At 34.0% G+C, this 15,868-nt stretch overlaps 1 protein-coding gene across 2 annotated transcripts; it reads right to left on the bottom strand.

The window, feature by feature from the left end:
* Window positions 1–675: 675 nt before the first annotated feature.
* RECA1 (recA DNA recombination family protein) lies at window positions 676–14,142 on the bottom strand. Of its 2 annotated transcripts, XM_047326802.2 has the most exons (13): window positions 13,810–14,135; window positions 11,020–11,111; window positions 10,810–10,885; window positions 9,260–9,322; window positions 9,022–9,151; window positions 8,814–8,899; window positions 8,599–8,724; window positions 8,331–8,435; window positions 8,089–8,145; window positions 4,436–4,498; window positions 4,285–4,361; window positions 3,960–4,032; window positions 676–1,048 (listed from the first exon to the last, which is right to left on the bottom strand). In XM_047326802.2, the coding sequence occupies exons 1-13, from the start codon at window positions 14,002–14,004 to the stop codon at window positions 941–943; spliced, it is 1,251 nt and encodes a 416-aa protein (XP_047182758.1). In that variant the 5' UTR covers window positions 14,005–14,135; the 3' UTR covers window positions 676–940. The 2 variants fall into 2 exon arrangements, 1 of the variants encoding a protein (XP_047182758.1); XR_015785091.1 differs by lacking the exons at window positions 676–1,048; window positions 3,960–4,032 and having other exon boundaries at window positions 8,335–8,435; window positions 13,810–14,142.
* Between the last annotated feature and the right edge of the window lie 1,726 nt (window positions 14,143–15,868).

Below are 15,868 nucleotides of genomic sequence, written 5' to 3'. Positions count from 1 at the left end.
TAATTTCTAAAATTATAATTATGATTATTTAAAAGTGAAACTTGAACACATTTAATTTAAATTACAATTCAAATTAAATTATATAATAAAATATTAATAAAAATTGTTAAAAAATTAATTTTAAGTCTAACTCAACTTAATAAAACCAATTTATAAAATGAAATATGCATTCATATATATATATATATATATATATATATATATATATATATATATTTTCATTAATAATAATTATAATATCAAATTATCTTTTAATCCATGTAATTAAAATATCAAATTATCAATACTACATTTATAATTCATGATACACTTCTAAATTATATAATCCAGAAGAACATTTCTAAGTTCCATATCACAAAATCCAAAATAAGATTTGGGATTTTACAATCCAAAATATTTGGAGCATATAAATAATTTGAGCTTTTCCTCCAAAATCATATGCCATAATGCCATAATGCATAGGGAAGTCATAATATAATAAATTCCAATTTTCTTAGTACTGTCTAATTCTGTTATTTCATAAACTACTTATAAACACCATCTTCATTAAGGATAATTTATAAAATATACTTTATTTTATGAAATCAAGTATATCAAATGAAATTATTCAACATTATTTATCAGAATAAAATCTAATTTTACTTGTAATTGAATCAAAGGTTTTTCAGCTATAACTCAACCAAAAATAGAAATCTAGATTGCATTACTTGGGATTCAAAGAACATTCTGGGTTGAAAATCAGTCCTTCAAAATCCTCAATGTTTCACTGTTATCCTTTTGTTCATGTCTCATTCCATCAGTTTCTTTAACACTTACCAATGGATCAAGATGGATGAGCCAAAAATTGGTGTAATCATCAAAGCCAAAACAACTTCACTTACATATGGTGTGAAGAAAAAATTTCCCAGTTTCTGGAACCAACCACCCAAATAAGTGATTATCACTGACTTTCCTCAAATATATCATCATCTTGATGCACCACTGGACTGTTCTTCATGTGTGCAAGGCTTGCTTGGTTACTTCCATCAACCAATGAAGACCTAACTACCTGCAAATAAACAATTTCTTATCTTCATGAATCCTACAATTGTGTGTAACAGTAAAATAAAATTTGGAAATATAGTTTCCTAAGATAGTTATTTCTTAAGATACACAAAACATGAGAAACAAACATTATCTCCTTTTTGGGAAAAACTAAAAATTTACTAACTGCCATTACAGTAATCTGGTTATTTATAACTGAAATTTAAGATAAATTTGGTCAAAAACCAAGTATTAGTAATATATGAAATGAAAACTAGGACACATTAACTTTATAGATACATTAGTAAGTAGGAAGAGAGAACATGAGAGGATACAGTATCCTCCAAAAGAAACCACAAAGTGGAAGGAAAACTAATTTGAGACCACCCACATATTTAGGGTCAGGATTTACTACCCCCAATAAAAGAAATATTAACACCAGTGTCTACTATTACCTGAAATTTATCGAAAATTACAATTCTTTTGTGAATCTCATTTTACACTTAATGAAATCACTCTATCCCAATAAATTTTAACCAATAGCAGAACTTATAAAGTGGATTTTAAGTGTAATCCAACTTTACAAAAACCATAAACTTATAAGATTTACATTTACTTATATACTAAAATTTAATCATATATTTAATCGATATGGAATCTCTGACAGTAAGACAAGTGTATTAGTTGTACTGTTGAAAGTTAAACATATGTTTGTAGTAACTTCTCCATAAGCACTTGTAGGAGAAAAGAATAATATATAATAAAATTAGTTTCTCCAAAAGGTAAATTTATCTTATATACAAATTAATAACAATAATTTAAAGAAGTTATATGAGAAAACTTCTACAACATTGATCAATAAGAAGATATCTGGTGGTTCGACCGGCTGACCTACTGATCTTCCAACATCATTTCTTCCTCAAGATGAGTTTCCTGTAGATGAGTTTCTCATTTTCCTAGACAAAGGTATTTGGTACACTTGCAGCCCTAACCCTTTATATGTTAGTGCTCTTCATCGTGATTGAGTATCTTCTTTCTATTTCTTTTTGGATTCTATGTCTACAATTGAATTCATGACTAGTCCGTGTTGCAATCAAGCAATGTTAGATGAAATGAAATGGCTTCTCAAAAAGTCAATGGCCCTTTGGAATAGGTCTACTTACCTCCCACAAAAGACTAGTGTTAGTTGCCGGAGTGTATACCATGAAGGCTGAAACATGTGACAATATTTATTACTACAAAGCTCACTTGGTGGTCAAAGACGATACTCAAATCTTTGGATTCAACTATCGAGACACCTCTGCCAAGATTACTTTTGTGCATCTCTTTCTAACAATGCTTGTCAGCTGCCATTGATCGTTTCACCAATCAGACATTATGAATTCCTTCTTACATGGACATCTAGAGAGAGGAATAGATACTTGAAATTGCGAGGGGTCCAATAACACCTTAATAGCAGGGACATGATAAGTTCAATAAATATTGCTAGGATAGACCTTGATACCATATTACAAAGTGGATTTGGGTATAACTCAATCTAACAAAATTATCTTGTAAGGTGAGAATTTCCCTCTCTTATATCGTATTTTGACACTGTTAGGAGTTGGAAAGTATATAAAAGGAGGAAGAAAAATACCGAACGGTAAGAGAAGGATGGTCCGAACGGTAGGGGAATAGAAGGAAGGGAGCGGGGATCCAAACAGTAGAGGAGGAGGAATGAAGGAGCCGAACGATATATACACTAATACCGAACGGTGGCTGCTAAGGAGGAGGGAGCGCATGGCCGAACGATATAAGGTTGCTAATACTGAACGGTGGATGATGAATAAAAAGAGCGGAAAAGTTTGTTAGGCTGTTATGGGGAGAGAGAGAATATAAATATACCTGGGTTATCTCAGATACATGAACGATTATTTTCTTACGTTTTGTAAACAGGTCCTGGACCTTGTTGAGGGGGATGAGGCTCCCGAGTTGTATTGTTTTCATTTTACAGTCACAGTGAATACATACCATTACAGAGATTATACACATTTCCTTTGATTTTCTCTTGTTTATTTGCGTTCGCGTGAGTGGGTGTTGCGAGAATAGTTAGGTCTCTTACTTGGAAACCTAACAGACACTATCTCTTGTTGATGCACACCTTGAGTATTAACCAAAACCCCTCACGTCTAGCAGTACTAGACTTGGTACATGTATAACATGGTGAGTGGACCTTCTAATAGATCAAAGATAGGCTCTAATACCATCATACAAAATGGTTTTCTCATCCCTATAAAACCATTTTGTAAAAGTATATACTACTGATGACATTATTTGTATGTCTTGAAATAGCCTCATCATGCATGATTTGGTTGCTTTAGCTCTACATTACTCAAATCTGGTATGAGTTGTTGTGAGGCTTATCACTGTTTTTTCCCACCATTCTTCGTTGGCTTGAGCATCTATTTGTTATAACTGATAATGACTCGAATGGGATCCAATGCCTAAGTGTGTGTTTGGTTTGCAATTTCAGGGGCACCAAACATTAGTTTGCACATTCCACTGCAAAAAAATGAAGTAATAACGGTAACGGATTGAAAAAAAATGCATGTCATGTTCAATGGAACAATAACCCAAAGTCAGTTCTAGACAAATGATGTAGGTCCACTCAAGTACTTTCTATTCATTGGGGTTGGTCAATAAAAAATTGACATTGTCATTTCCAAGAAAAGTATGCATTGGACACCCCCAATGAAATTGGTATGCTCCACCGTCATCCAAGTGACATTCTTATGAATCCCATTGTGAAACTCCTATAAGGCTCAGGAACTAGTATAAAAACATAATCAGGAAGCAATCACACAAGCAGTTTATCATTTTAAGATACAAAAGAATATACAGCGTAAGATCTAATTTTGAAGTCAATAGCAGCATATAACAGGCTCAGATAATGCAACCTTTTCAATTTCTTCTAAAAGATACGTGTTCTCCTTTAAGTACTGTATTGCTTTGTCCCTTCCCTGTCCCAACCTGTTTCAAGACACCAATTGGATGGTTAACATTAAACTATGGAAACTTACATACAAAAACAACCGACCAACCATTTGGAGAAAGAATGGGGAATACAAGGAAAAGGGAGAGAAAGAAGGCATTGGAGAAAAACCAACTTTTGTTTCACAAACTGATTAGCTTGCTAATAAATTTTACATTATAGAGACCAATGAAAGAGATCTCTAAATAAATAAAAAATAAGTATTAAGACTCAGAAAGTAGACACAGTACCGATGGTCTCCATAGCTGTACCAAGAGCCCTTCTTTGAGACAATATCCGTCATTTCTGCACAATCTAAAATGCAGCCCTGCATTCAGAAGGAAGAGTTAAAATAATGATATAAACTAACAGGTCTAAATGCTTGTATGCTGCAAAACTCACCAGCTTACTGATACCCTCTCCAAATATAATTTCAAATTCAGCTATTTTGTAAGGCCTTGACACCTACAACAACGTATTGAGTTAATGACCTCCGGAACATAGTTTAAAATCAATGAAAATACAAGTATAATATTTGCTAAAATATAAAAAATATATCTCCAAATATCTTGGTTTTATCTTTAGAGTAATTTAGAGCACCTCAAATGAACTCAGGGATTGATTCCATATTTTATTTTATATCACCTAATTTGAAATTAAGGGTTAGTGCTTTTTATAACAGTGATTGTATATGTTACCTATCCGAGTAGGAGACGTAATTAACAGTGATCCGATAACAGTGCTTTTTATAACTGATCACGATATGTAGAAAAGACAAATGAATCTTTTTAATTGATGGTAATATCTGAATAAACAAAAGTAAACAATAATTGGGAGCATAACCTCCTTCAATTACTTGGGAGCATAACCTCCCTCACAGGATGCCTAGCCGCTTGTCAACAAAACTCAATAATCAAAAGCATAACCCTAACAATAGCCTCTAGCTTTATTTATACTAATTATTTCCCACCCATCTTGTGCTAAATCTTTCCCTAGAATATTGTTCTAAGTAAAATATTTCCCTAGAATAAAATATGATTATTGTTCTAAATAAAATATTTCCCTTGAATAAAATATTTCCCTAGAATAAAATCTTTCCCTAGAATAAAATATGAATATTGTTCTAAATAAAATATTTCCCTAGAATAAAATCTTTCCCTAGAATATATTTCCCTGAATATCGCTCTAAATATACTAAATATTTCCTGCCTATCCTGTAACTTCTTCAACCAATCGGCTTTGCTTCCCCCTGCCTTATATTGTTCGGCTCCAACTCTTGACCGCTTTCCACGCTTCCGCTTGCTTCCCCCTGCCTCCTACCGTTCGGCTCCAGCTCTTCACCGCCTTCCACCGTTCGGCTTGCTTCCCTTTTGCCTCCTATCGTTTGACTATCCTGTCTCCTACCATTCGACTTCCCTGCTTTCTATCCTATCACCTAGTATCCTATCAGTATACCATACATATGCTATTATTTAAAATCTTACAATAGGGAAACGAGAATAAATCATAATTTGTAGTAACCTATATTTCCATATTTGCATGTAATAAATGTCCTCGTTCAAAATAATTTTACAACACTCCACTTTAGGTTGAAGCATACATTGCATACAAACCAGCTTGTTAAAATATAGACAGCAGATAGAGTCTTTAAATGAGTATGACCATGTCAACCAGTTGGTCACTACATCTAACAAAGGAAGTTGTATTTTCCCTTGACAAAACCTTTCTTACAAATCTACAAAATATCTTTATGTGCTTAGTACATTCACTGAAGACCTGTTTTGACTCAATTTGGATAGCAACTTAATCATCACAATATATAGTTGTTGAGGAATTGCTTGAGCCATGTAATTTAGCAAATGCTTGCTATCAATAGTATGAGAACCACCAAAACACTATCCCTATTGTTTGAATTGCACACACTAGTAACTCCTTTGCTAGCATCTCTTAGTCTTCTTCCGTTGGTCCTTAATTGCCGACTCTGGTGCATTTAACCACATTTCTGGTAATTGTTATTTCCTCTTCCTTTTCTACATTTGATCATGCCAATGGTTCCCAAACCCAACCGTAGGGGATCAACACTACCCACTCCTTTCCTTCCTTAACCATAGATTTTGTTCTAAATGTACCTAAGTGTTCTTTTAATATCCTTTTTATTCATCGCCTCAACCAATCCCATAACTGTTTAATTACCTTTACTAAAGACATTGTTACTGTTTGAAGGCCTACATCGACTAGAGATAAGGTCAATTTATAGTATATAGGTGGGTGTAAACCTCACCTTACAAGCCGGTTTTGTGGGGTTGAGTTAGGCTTAAAGTCCACTTCTTAACATGGTATCAGAGTCAGGTTAGAGTCTATCCTAGCGAGATTTGTGTGGACATATTGTTCCACCCGCTATCGGGCCACAATCGAACCACCCATTAATATCTAGTTTAACACTCAAGATGTATATACCTCGGCGTGAGGGGGTGTGCTGGAAGTCCCACATCGAGTAGAGATAAAGGCAATTTATAATATATAAGTGAGCGCATACCTCACCTTACAAGCCGATTTTGTGGCATTGAGGTCCACTTCTTAACAGCTACCATGCATGACTAGAGTTCAAGACGGGGGTGTGTTGGAAGTCCCACATCAAGTAGAGATAAAGGCAATTTATAATATATAAGTGAGTGCATACCTCACCTTACAAGCCGGTTTTGTGGCATTGAGGTCCACTTCTTAACAACTACCATGCATGACTAGAGTTCAAGACAGATGATTGGCGTTAAATGAGTCCCATGGCCTCTAGTATTTCTCTACTCCACCATAAGCATGCCTTGCATAGCCAAAGGCTCATCATTATGCTCATGAGGGATACTTTCTCTCCCTTATCTTCAAATATTGGACCCACATGAGGTTGCCAAATAGGACCTCATGCACGGACAATATTAGAGGTTGGTAGGAGCCCTCCATGAAGACTCTTTTCAAGGTTGCTTGGTGGGACCTTGTGTTTCCTGTTACTCAAGGTGTTGTAAAGAAGGCCTTTGCATGTACTAATGTAACTAACCAAAAGATTGCATTGCTTATAGCGTCGTCTGCAAGGAATCATCTAAGTGAGGGACCACGCCCTAGCCACCGTTCCAACCATGGGAATTGATTATCATGAATAGGATCCTTCAAAGGTGTCTGATTCCTAGAATTAGGAATGGCCAATTATTTTTGGATACTACTAAGGTTAATTTTCTTATTTTTGAGTTGTAGGCACATTATTTTAATTTATTACTTGTTATGGACAATTAGTACTTTATCAACAAAATCCTTTGTTTCCTTTTTAACTCTCTTATATATTTGGATGTATGTTGATATAGTGGAGCAAAGAAAAAAAATATTACTCTCATTGTCACAATAAATTAGCAAGGAGCTTTGTCTAAAACTGAAAATTTCTGTTAGTTTTTGTCATGTAGAGAAGATGGCTCATTACATGAAGAATATGTGGTAGGGCAGAGTCTAGTAAAGGAATTGGGACTGGGGACGTGTCTGGCACGGCCTCACGGGTAGGTGCAGCGGCATGTTCAGGCACCACAATGGATTATTGGTATCACTGGTATGTTTAAAGAGGTCAAATAACTCAGGAATCCTCATTTAGAATTTCCTAGAAGACACAAAAAGGCAAGTGGAACAAGAACAACCATTGAAAGAGACACAGGAAATAATGTGGCAGACTCAAAAGTGTAACACAGCTGAGGAGTCTTCAAGTTGAATTTCCTTGAAGACATGAAATAAGGACAAGAGAAACAAAAACAACTATCAAAAGAGACTCGGGAGATAATGCACCAAACTCAAGAGTGTCACACTGCTATTCTGTTTTTATGCACTGTTACGATAAATCTAGAATAAATTAGGGCAAGAAACAGAGAGACTGATAAATGATAGGAAAGAATGAATCAAAATTCCTAACTTTGGAAAGTATAATAAATGTCAAGTTTCAAGGGATTATGTTATGCAGAACTGCAAAAAATGAATTGAAATGTTTTAAACAGAAATTTTCAAATTTTACAAATATTGTTGCTTACCTTGCTCTTTTGAACTCTTAAACGAACTTTAAGGCCAATTTCTTCATCTCCTTTAGCCTAAAAGAAATTCAAACCAGAATGATGAAAATGCACAGTGATGCCTCATCAAACAACTTTGACATCACATTCAAAAAGGTAATTTCAGTAAAACAGCAGATAGTTTGGAGTTGAGATTCCTCTGGAAAACAGTAAGGTTTAAGATTATATAAAAGATTATGCTATGACAGTGTTATTGAGCTTACAGACTTTATCTTCCCTATAGAACGAACTTCTAGCCGAAGTGATGCAAAGAACTTCAATGCAATTCCTCCACTGGTCACTTCTGGATTTCCATAATAGACACCAATCTACAGAAGTAAATAAAAATATTAATCATATTAACAAGAACTAGAGGTTTAAAAAATCAAATATAAACATTGAACTCCATTGATTGAGTAGGCAGTTGGAATAGTCATAATGAAATGTATGAAGTCAACCAAAAGAAAAGTTTGATTCATTAAGCACAAGTACCTTATATCTTATTTGATTCAAAAATACAAGAGTACAACCAGCTTTAGACGCATTTCCAGACATCTTACGCAAAGCTTGGCTCATAAGACGAGCTTGTAATCCAATTTGTTGCATTCCAATTTCCCCCTGTGCATTTATATGAAAAGATGTAGTTAAAAAAATGCACTTCTTAAATTATAACCAGGAGTACATGAAATCAACAAGTAATTGTTTACTTCAATTTCAGCTCGTGGAGTGAGAGCTGAGACAGAATCCACACAAATGAGATCTATGGCACCAGATCTACACATTCTGTCTGCAACTATAATATGGAAAGTTCAATCAATTCATAGACACCAAACAGCACCCCACTATTGCAATATGGGCAGCACAAAGATTATTTTTTCCATTAGAACACAATCACATTAAAGGAAAATATATTACTCTCAAGAGCCATCTCTCCATGATCAGGTTGGCATACAATTAAATTTTCTACATCCACTCCTAATGCTTTAGAATATGCAGGATCAAAAGCATGCTCTGCATCAACAAGCATCGCATTGCCTCCTAACTTCTGCACATCATAAAAAAATAGCATATTGATCCACAATTTTCTTTTATATTAAGTGATTCTTCATGATCAAGAATTAATGATTTGAAAAAATCCAGACAGATAAGTTACCTGCACTTCTGCAATAGCATGAAGAGCTAGGGTGGTTTTCCCACTACTTTCTGGTCCAAATATCTTGAAAAGATATAGCAGATAATATCAGCTTGACCCATGACAAAACAGATATGAATGGGGAATTTTAAGAAGGTAATACATTTGTATAGACAATTTGAATTATTTCATGATAAAATATGCTGTTTAATAAAGAATTTGAAATCCTAAAATCTTATGAGTACTTTGAATTTCAAATTTAAGAAAAAAGTAAGAAATCAAAATTTTTCAAATTTTCAAATTCATGTCTTTCTGTTTGTACTCTCTCATCCACTTAGCTTCAGTCAAGGTGTCATCAAATCAGTTAAAACCAAGACATTATCAGTTTATCCAAGATCAGGGTGTTGTTAATTCATCATCGTTCTTTTACTGATGTCAGCAAAGATTTCTTCTAAGCTAAAGTCAACCAGAGTTATTTTTTGTCCTGAGATTGTTTAGTTATTTTATTGTCAATGTGGGTCAGTGGTATTTCCCAATCAATGTTAGATAGGGTTTCCTTGGTCAATATCAATAGTATTTTTCAACTGATGACAAACTCATTTTTTCCCGTTGACTTCAATTGCGATTATTTTCAATTGATGTCAGTAAAGGTTTTTTTCTCGACCAACGTCAGTCAAAGTTACTTTTTATCCAAAGTAGATTGGGGTTATGTCTCAAATGACAAGCTTAATGAGTATTAGAGTTATGAGAAGACCTAATACCTTTATTTACTGGATTAGGTAGTTCTACTTCAGGAGCTAGAGATGGAAAGTTTGATGGAGTAGAAGATGAGTCTATAGGTGGAGTTTGGATGGGTTGGACAAGGCCTCCTTTGAGAAGGGAGCATGGGAGCAATGGAGACAAGAGTGAGAGCAATCAGAGTGAGAATGATTAAGTGGTATTATTTTATTGAGATGGTCATTGTCAACTCAAAAATATATGGAGAAGAAAGGATGGGTCTACAAGAAGCTGAAATAAGAGCAGAAGAGATCAGGAAAGAGCATGTCAAGGAAAGGGAGGAAAGACATTTAAGGGATTTGGCAGCCATCTCATCATTTCCTAAAGTGTGGTCATGAACAACAATTCTTGATAATAGGGTTTGTTAATAAAATAACACATGAATATTTTTTTAATAAAAGGCTAAATTATTAATAGGGTTTCTATTATGAAGCTCATTTTACAAAAACTCAGTTTTGTTATTAAGAATTGTAATGTGAATTAGTTCACACATAATCATTAATGGGGACCATATGATAATTAAGCACTATTAGAGGTTTGTTACAGAATTTTTGGGTTTTTACATTTATAATACTCTTTTATGCATTATTTGCTTCTAATGATCAACTGTATACGTGGATGGGAGAGCCAATGTGAAAATCCCATTTGTATCTTGCTGTCTAACACAACCAAATTTAAATGAAATACTATCCCTGACAATAAATATATATCTCATTCTTCCTAATCAAAAAATGTTAATAGGGTATATGATAAAAAAAAGAAATGAACAACAACGAGATATGTAGAGGCAATACCTCTACAATTCTTCCTTTAGGAAGACCACCACCTAAAGCACAGTCCAAGGTCAAACAACCACTGGGAAAAGTTTCACTGCAAACATTCAAGATGAAATACAAAATCTGTCATGCCGTTTGATTCACAGAAAATAATGACAGGGTATATAAACTGATGTTTCTCAACAATTTAGGTGAGGTAGAAAACATATATGTGGAGAAAATGCATACACCAAAGCTCCACCAGCACTGCCCAGTCTTGTAACACTTCCCTTTCCAAAGGAGCTGTTTATATCATTCATTGCTGCTTCCAGTGCTTTTTGCTAGAATGGAAATGTATTGTGAGATTGAATACACTTAAAATTAGAAACATCTCACCAACAATTTATAACTAAGGAGAAACCCCATTAGAAGAATAAACTACTAATTTTATGAATGTGGCTGACAATATTATTTCATCAAAATAGTAACCTAAAATCAATTTTGGCTTAAATATGTTTTTATTCCCAGTACAATTAGTATATCTTGATTTTGGTTCACTAAAAAATTTGTTTCTTTATTTTGCATCCGTATAAAATTTGAAAGCACTCATTTTAGTCCTTATAAAATGTGAGTTTTAGTTTTTAGTCCTTATACCGTATTTCTCAGTGAATTTCATCCCTCAAATATTCCAAATCACCATTTTTAATGCCTAACATTCATTTTAAGATAGATAAATATCATTTATTTTAAGAATCTTAAGATATTCTTTTACCTGTTGCATGCTAATATTACATCCCATAGTAGTATGCATCACTTGGAATGGTGACTTAACCTTTTGTTCAATACATAAGTAGTTAATTAGTGTCATAATACTAGGGATCAAAAGTAATTGTTTTCAGTTTTAGAGGAGCTAAAAACAAAGAATTTTTACAGGGAGCAAAACCAAAAGTCAATTATTTCACATGGACTAAAACCATATTTAATTTTATTGAAAGTCCCACATCGATTAAAAATAAAGTCAATTTTACAGTATATAAGTGGTTGTGGACCTGACCTTACAAACCAGTTTTGTAAGGTTGAGTTAAACTTAAAGTCCACTTCTTAACATGATATTAGAGCCATGGGTCAGAGCCTATCCAAATAAAGTTTGTTGTCTATTGAGTTTATCATTCCACCCGCTATCGGACCGTTATTAGACCATCCATTAATGTCAAGTCCCGTAGTCAAGATGAATATGTCTCAACATGAGAGGGTTGCATTGAAAGTCTCGCATCTATTAAACATAAGACCAATTTCTAGTATATAAATAGGTGTAAACCCCACCTTACAAGTCGGTTTTGTAAGGTTGAGTTAAGTTTAAAATTTCTTAACAAAGTCATCAGTTTGTAACAAATTTGCTACCATATATACTAAAACTGACATGCTAAATGAATCTAATGGACCAGTAAAGGAAACATTATACTTCCATGAGTATTGAGATCAGGGAAAGTGCACAAAAGATGATATGGTGAAATTTTCTCTACCATTATATCTATCCCTCTATTATATATCTACACATACTTTTGCCGACCAAATAAAAAAATTATATCTATCTAAAAGGTGGATTGAATATGATGTCAAACATATCTAGAAACAATAAAATATCACAAAAACATCATACCCCAGATAGAATAACTCTAATACATCATTGTTTTGGAGTACCATATCTCTTCTATTAAACAACAATTCTTGATAGGCATGAATTCACTGAATTCCTTCTAGCACTATTCAATAAACCCCACTAACAGCTTGATGAGATGACATTGGTCAATGATTATAGGTTGCCTGCCAACACTTGACATGGCAATAATGTAGCTTAGGAGACAAAATTGATGTTTTTATGAGGTTTCGGACATTTTGATTAGTTCTCTTCTTAGCTTTTATTTCTTAAGCCTAACCATACCCACAAGAAACAAGACCAGCCATCACTACTATCATCACCAACTTCCTAGTTCTGCATGTCATCTATAGAAAGGGGAGGCACAAAGGAGGCCAAGAAGGAATGAATGGAAGTGAAAGCAGGGTACATGACTAAATGAGGAAAAAGAAAGAGGATGGTGTAAAACAGAGCCCCATGGTGAAGACCAACTGAGACCATGGTATCTGTGGCTGATTTAAGAATCATATTAAGAAAATGATAAAATCACAAGACACATTTCACAAGTCAAAATATTTTCTATGCAAGGATATCAGAATTTCCAGATGCATACTCCTCCCCTTCTTTTAGAGGAAAATGAACACATGAACAACATCATACAAATTCATCTTTCATAGCTGCCTTTGAATTTCGTGTCATTACAGTTTAAAGAGAGAATGAAGAGATTTAGATTTCGTGTAAAATGAAATTTTAACCCCAAGTGTACTGAGTACAATCAAGTATATAAGCTCTACAAACCTAACTTAGAGTCACTGTTGTACAAAAATAGAAAACAAAATTATATTTTAGCAGACTAACTATACTCAATATAGCTCAATAGAGAATGTCACAAAATGCAAACAAAACTTGTCTCAACACATTTTAGTAATTGTTGTCCCCGATCCCACCTACATAGCTAGAGATTTTCAGAAACTATACATACAAAGTAATCAAACCCCCCCACCAAATTCAAGTAAGCCCTAAGGCAATGTCTTATGAAATGTCCTTCAAAACCTAGAACTTTGTTAGTCCAATTTCTCTATCTCAAGGTAAAGCAACACACCCACAGCATAACATCAAACACATATACAACAGCCACTGAACCAAGCACTAAGTAATGGAAGTAGAAATAGTACAATAAAGAAACAAATAAAAATCTCTTTCAGGCTATGTATAAACATACAATAAAAACCACAAAGAAAAAGTCCAAAAAAAGTGATATTTTCATCCACAAGTGAAAGTACCAACAAGAGCACAAACGCAACACTCACTTCAAAAGGAAAGTGAAGCCTTCGTGAATGAAATATAACCAGAGCCCATAAAAGCAAAAGTGTTCGTAACAACAACAGCAAAATGGGGCATACCCTATCAATGAAGCGAGTGTCGAAATCACCACCGGAGAGAGCACCATTGGGTCGGCCTTCAAGCTCGCATTGAATATTTACATGCTTGAAAGCGGTGACAGCACGGAACCTGAGAGGAAGAGGGAACGACAGAGAAGAAAAGAGTGGTGCTTTGAGAATAACACTGTGCGGTTTCAGAGGGAACATCAAATCCATTATTGCTGGAACAAAACTAAAGATACAGAAAGACTTGTTTTTTTCTGTTGTAACAGAGATAACAGGGAAGACAAGAACCTGCGCAAACAAAAATCTATATCTTCGGTTTCGTTGGTTGTTCAGTGAAAACATATCAGCCAGGTAATAGAACCCAAATAATGAAAACCAAATAATCTAAGTGACACTTACTAATATTCATGTAATGCTCTAATATATTTTTAAGATTTCTAAAAATGTTTATTTATCTAATTTAAAATTATTGTTGATAAAAAAGAATTTCAAACTTTTGAAGATTGAAAACTAAAAGATACGATTTATAGAAACTAATGTGAAAATCCATTAATTTTATAAAATTAAAATAATAATTTCAAAATTTAGAAGAATGAAAAACGAAGAAAAATTACTGGTGCCAAAATAAAGATAACGAAATCGAATATTAGAGTAAAATTATAGATTTTCTAAAATTCAAGAATTAAAGTATAAGAAAGAAAATATGGGGACTGAAATCTCAAAAAGGGAACTAAAGGGACTAAAAATGTAATTTAGCCAAAAAAATAGTTTATAAAAAGATTAAGCTTGGGCGACTTTTAAATGCAAACGTAAAAATAATAAATTGAAATTGGTTTCAATTTTTAAAAACTAATTTAGTTCTTTGGGACAAAATTAATAAGTAATATGATGAAATTGTTAAAGAATTAAAAGTAAAATGTTTTCATGTTGATGTTGATAAGAATGTTTATCGCTCTTGACGTGCATAATAAGGTTAGTGTATTACATTATTTCATCTATGGAACTAAGGGTTTTGCTTTGGTTAGGTTCCTTGATGGTGCCGCGTGCAAATTTTCAAAAAATTATAAGGAAGCGTAGAATATATAATACTGTGAATGCAGTAATGCTTATGAAACTGAAACTGTGACTGAATGCTCTGAAGAACAATAGCAATATAGAACACCGAACTAAAACAGTAAAAAGAATTGACCACTTCATCTGGATTATCAGCCCTGAATCTAATAGCATTGACACAAGTGGGACAAGGGTTGGCCCAGGGCTCACAGTGAAGAACAAGGAATGGTCAACCTTTATAGGGACTCTAGCAGGGTGCTTTTTGGAGTTTTGGCTTCTGAGTGAGTCAGGGAAGCAACTTGTGTTTATGGCACTGGGAGCATAATCCTTAGATGAAGAGTTTTTCATTAGATTGCATAGGTTTCAGGGGCAGAGAATCTGACAGGTATTCCATACTTATGAATTAATTTGACTAAACGTAAAATATTATATAACATTCACAGAACTTCCTCTAAAGAAAGATCCCAAACAATATAGAAGTTTCTGGTTATTAGAGAGAACCAGACTCTCACTCCTTAACTTTCACAAGTTACAAAATAAAAATAGAAACTGCTAAAATTATCCATTCTGACTTTATAGAAGTCAGATGTAACTTATTACAGACACATAACTACCTTACACACAGTTAAAACTGTCTTAAAAGAGGACATCTTAGTAGAACTACTGTAGTTAGTATTAAACCAGAATTCTGCCCAAGATAACCACTGCGGCCACTTCCTAGGATGTGTACCAGTCATGCAACGTAAATAAGTCTCTAGGCAACGATTAACCACTTCTGTTTGGCCATCGGATTGGGGATGATATGCAGTGCTGAACCTGAGTTTTGTACCAGCCTGTTTAAACAATTCTTTCCAAAAATTGCTTCAGAAAATATTGTCTCTATCGGAAACAATTGTAGAGGGAAACCTATGAAGTTTTACTATTTCTTTAATAAACAACTGAGCGACTTCTGCTGCTGTAAAGGGGTGAGCAAGGGCCAAAAAGTGAGCATACTTCGTGAGTCTATCCACCACTACTAGGA

This window comes from Vigna umbellata, chromosome 3 (genome assembly GCF_029865625.1).
Source record: "Vigna umbellata cultivar VRB3 chromosome 3, Vumbellata_1.0, whole genome shotgun sequence".
Classification (NCBI taxonomy): domain Eukaryota; kingdom Viridiplantae; phylum Streptophyta; class Magnoliopsida; order Fabales; family Fabaceae; genus Vigna; species Vigna umbellata.
Note: the sequence above shows the minus strand (reverse complement) of the source record. Positions and strands in the feature narration are given on the sequence as shown.

Bases quoted from the DNA above. Each gene is read 5' to 3' on its own strand.
- RECA1 (XM_047326802.2), bottom strand. From the start codon at position 14,004: ATGGATTTGATGTTCCCTCTGAAACCGCACAGTGTTATTCTCAAAGCA. The intron at 11,112-13,809 runs GTATGCCCCATT...TTTCCATTCTAG, and splicing joins ACACTCGCTTCATTGATAGG to CAAAAAGCACTGGAAGCAGC. The intron at 4,033-4,284 runs GTACTGTGTCTA...GTCTTGAAACAG, and splicing joins TACAGCTATGGAGACCATCG to GTTGGGACAGGGAAGGGACA.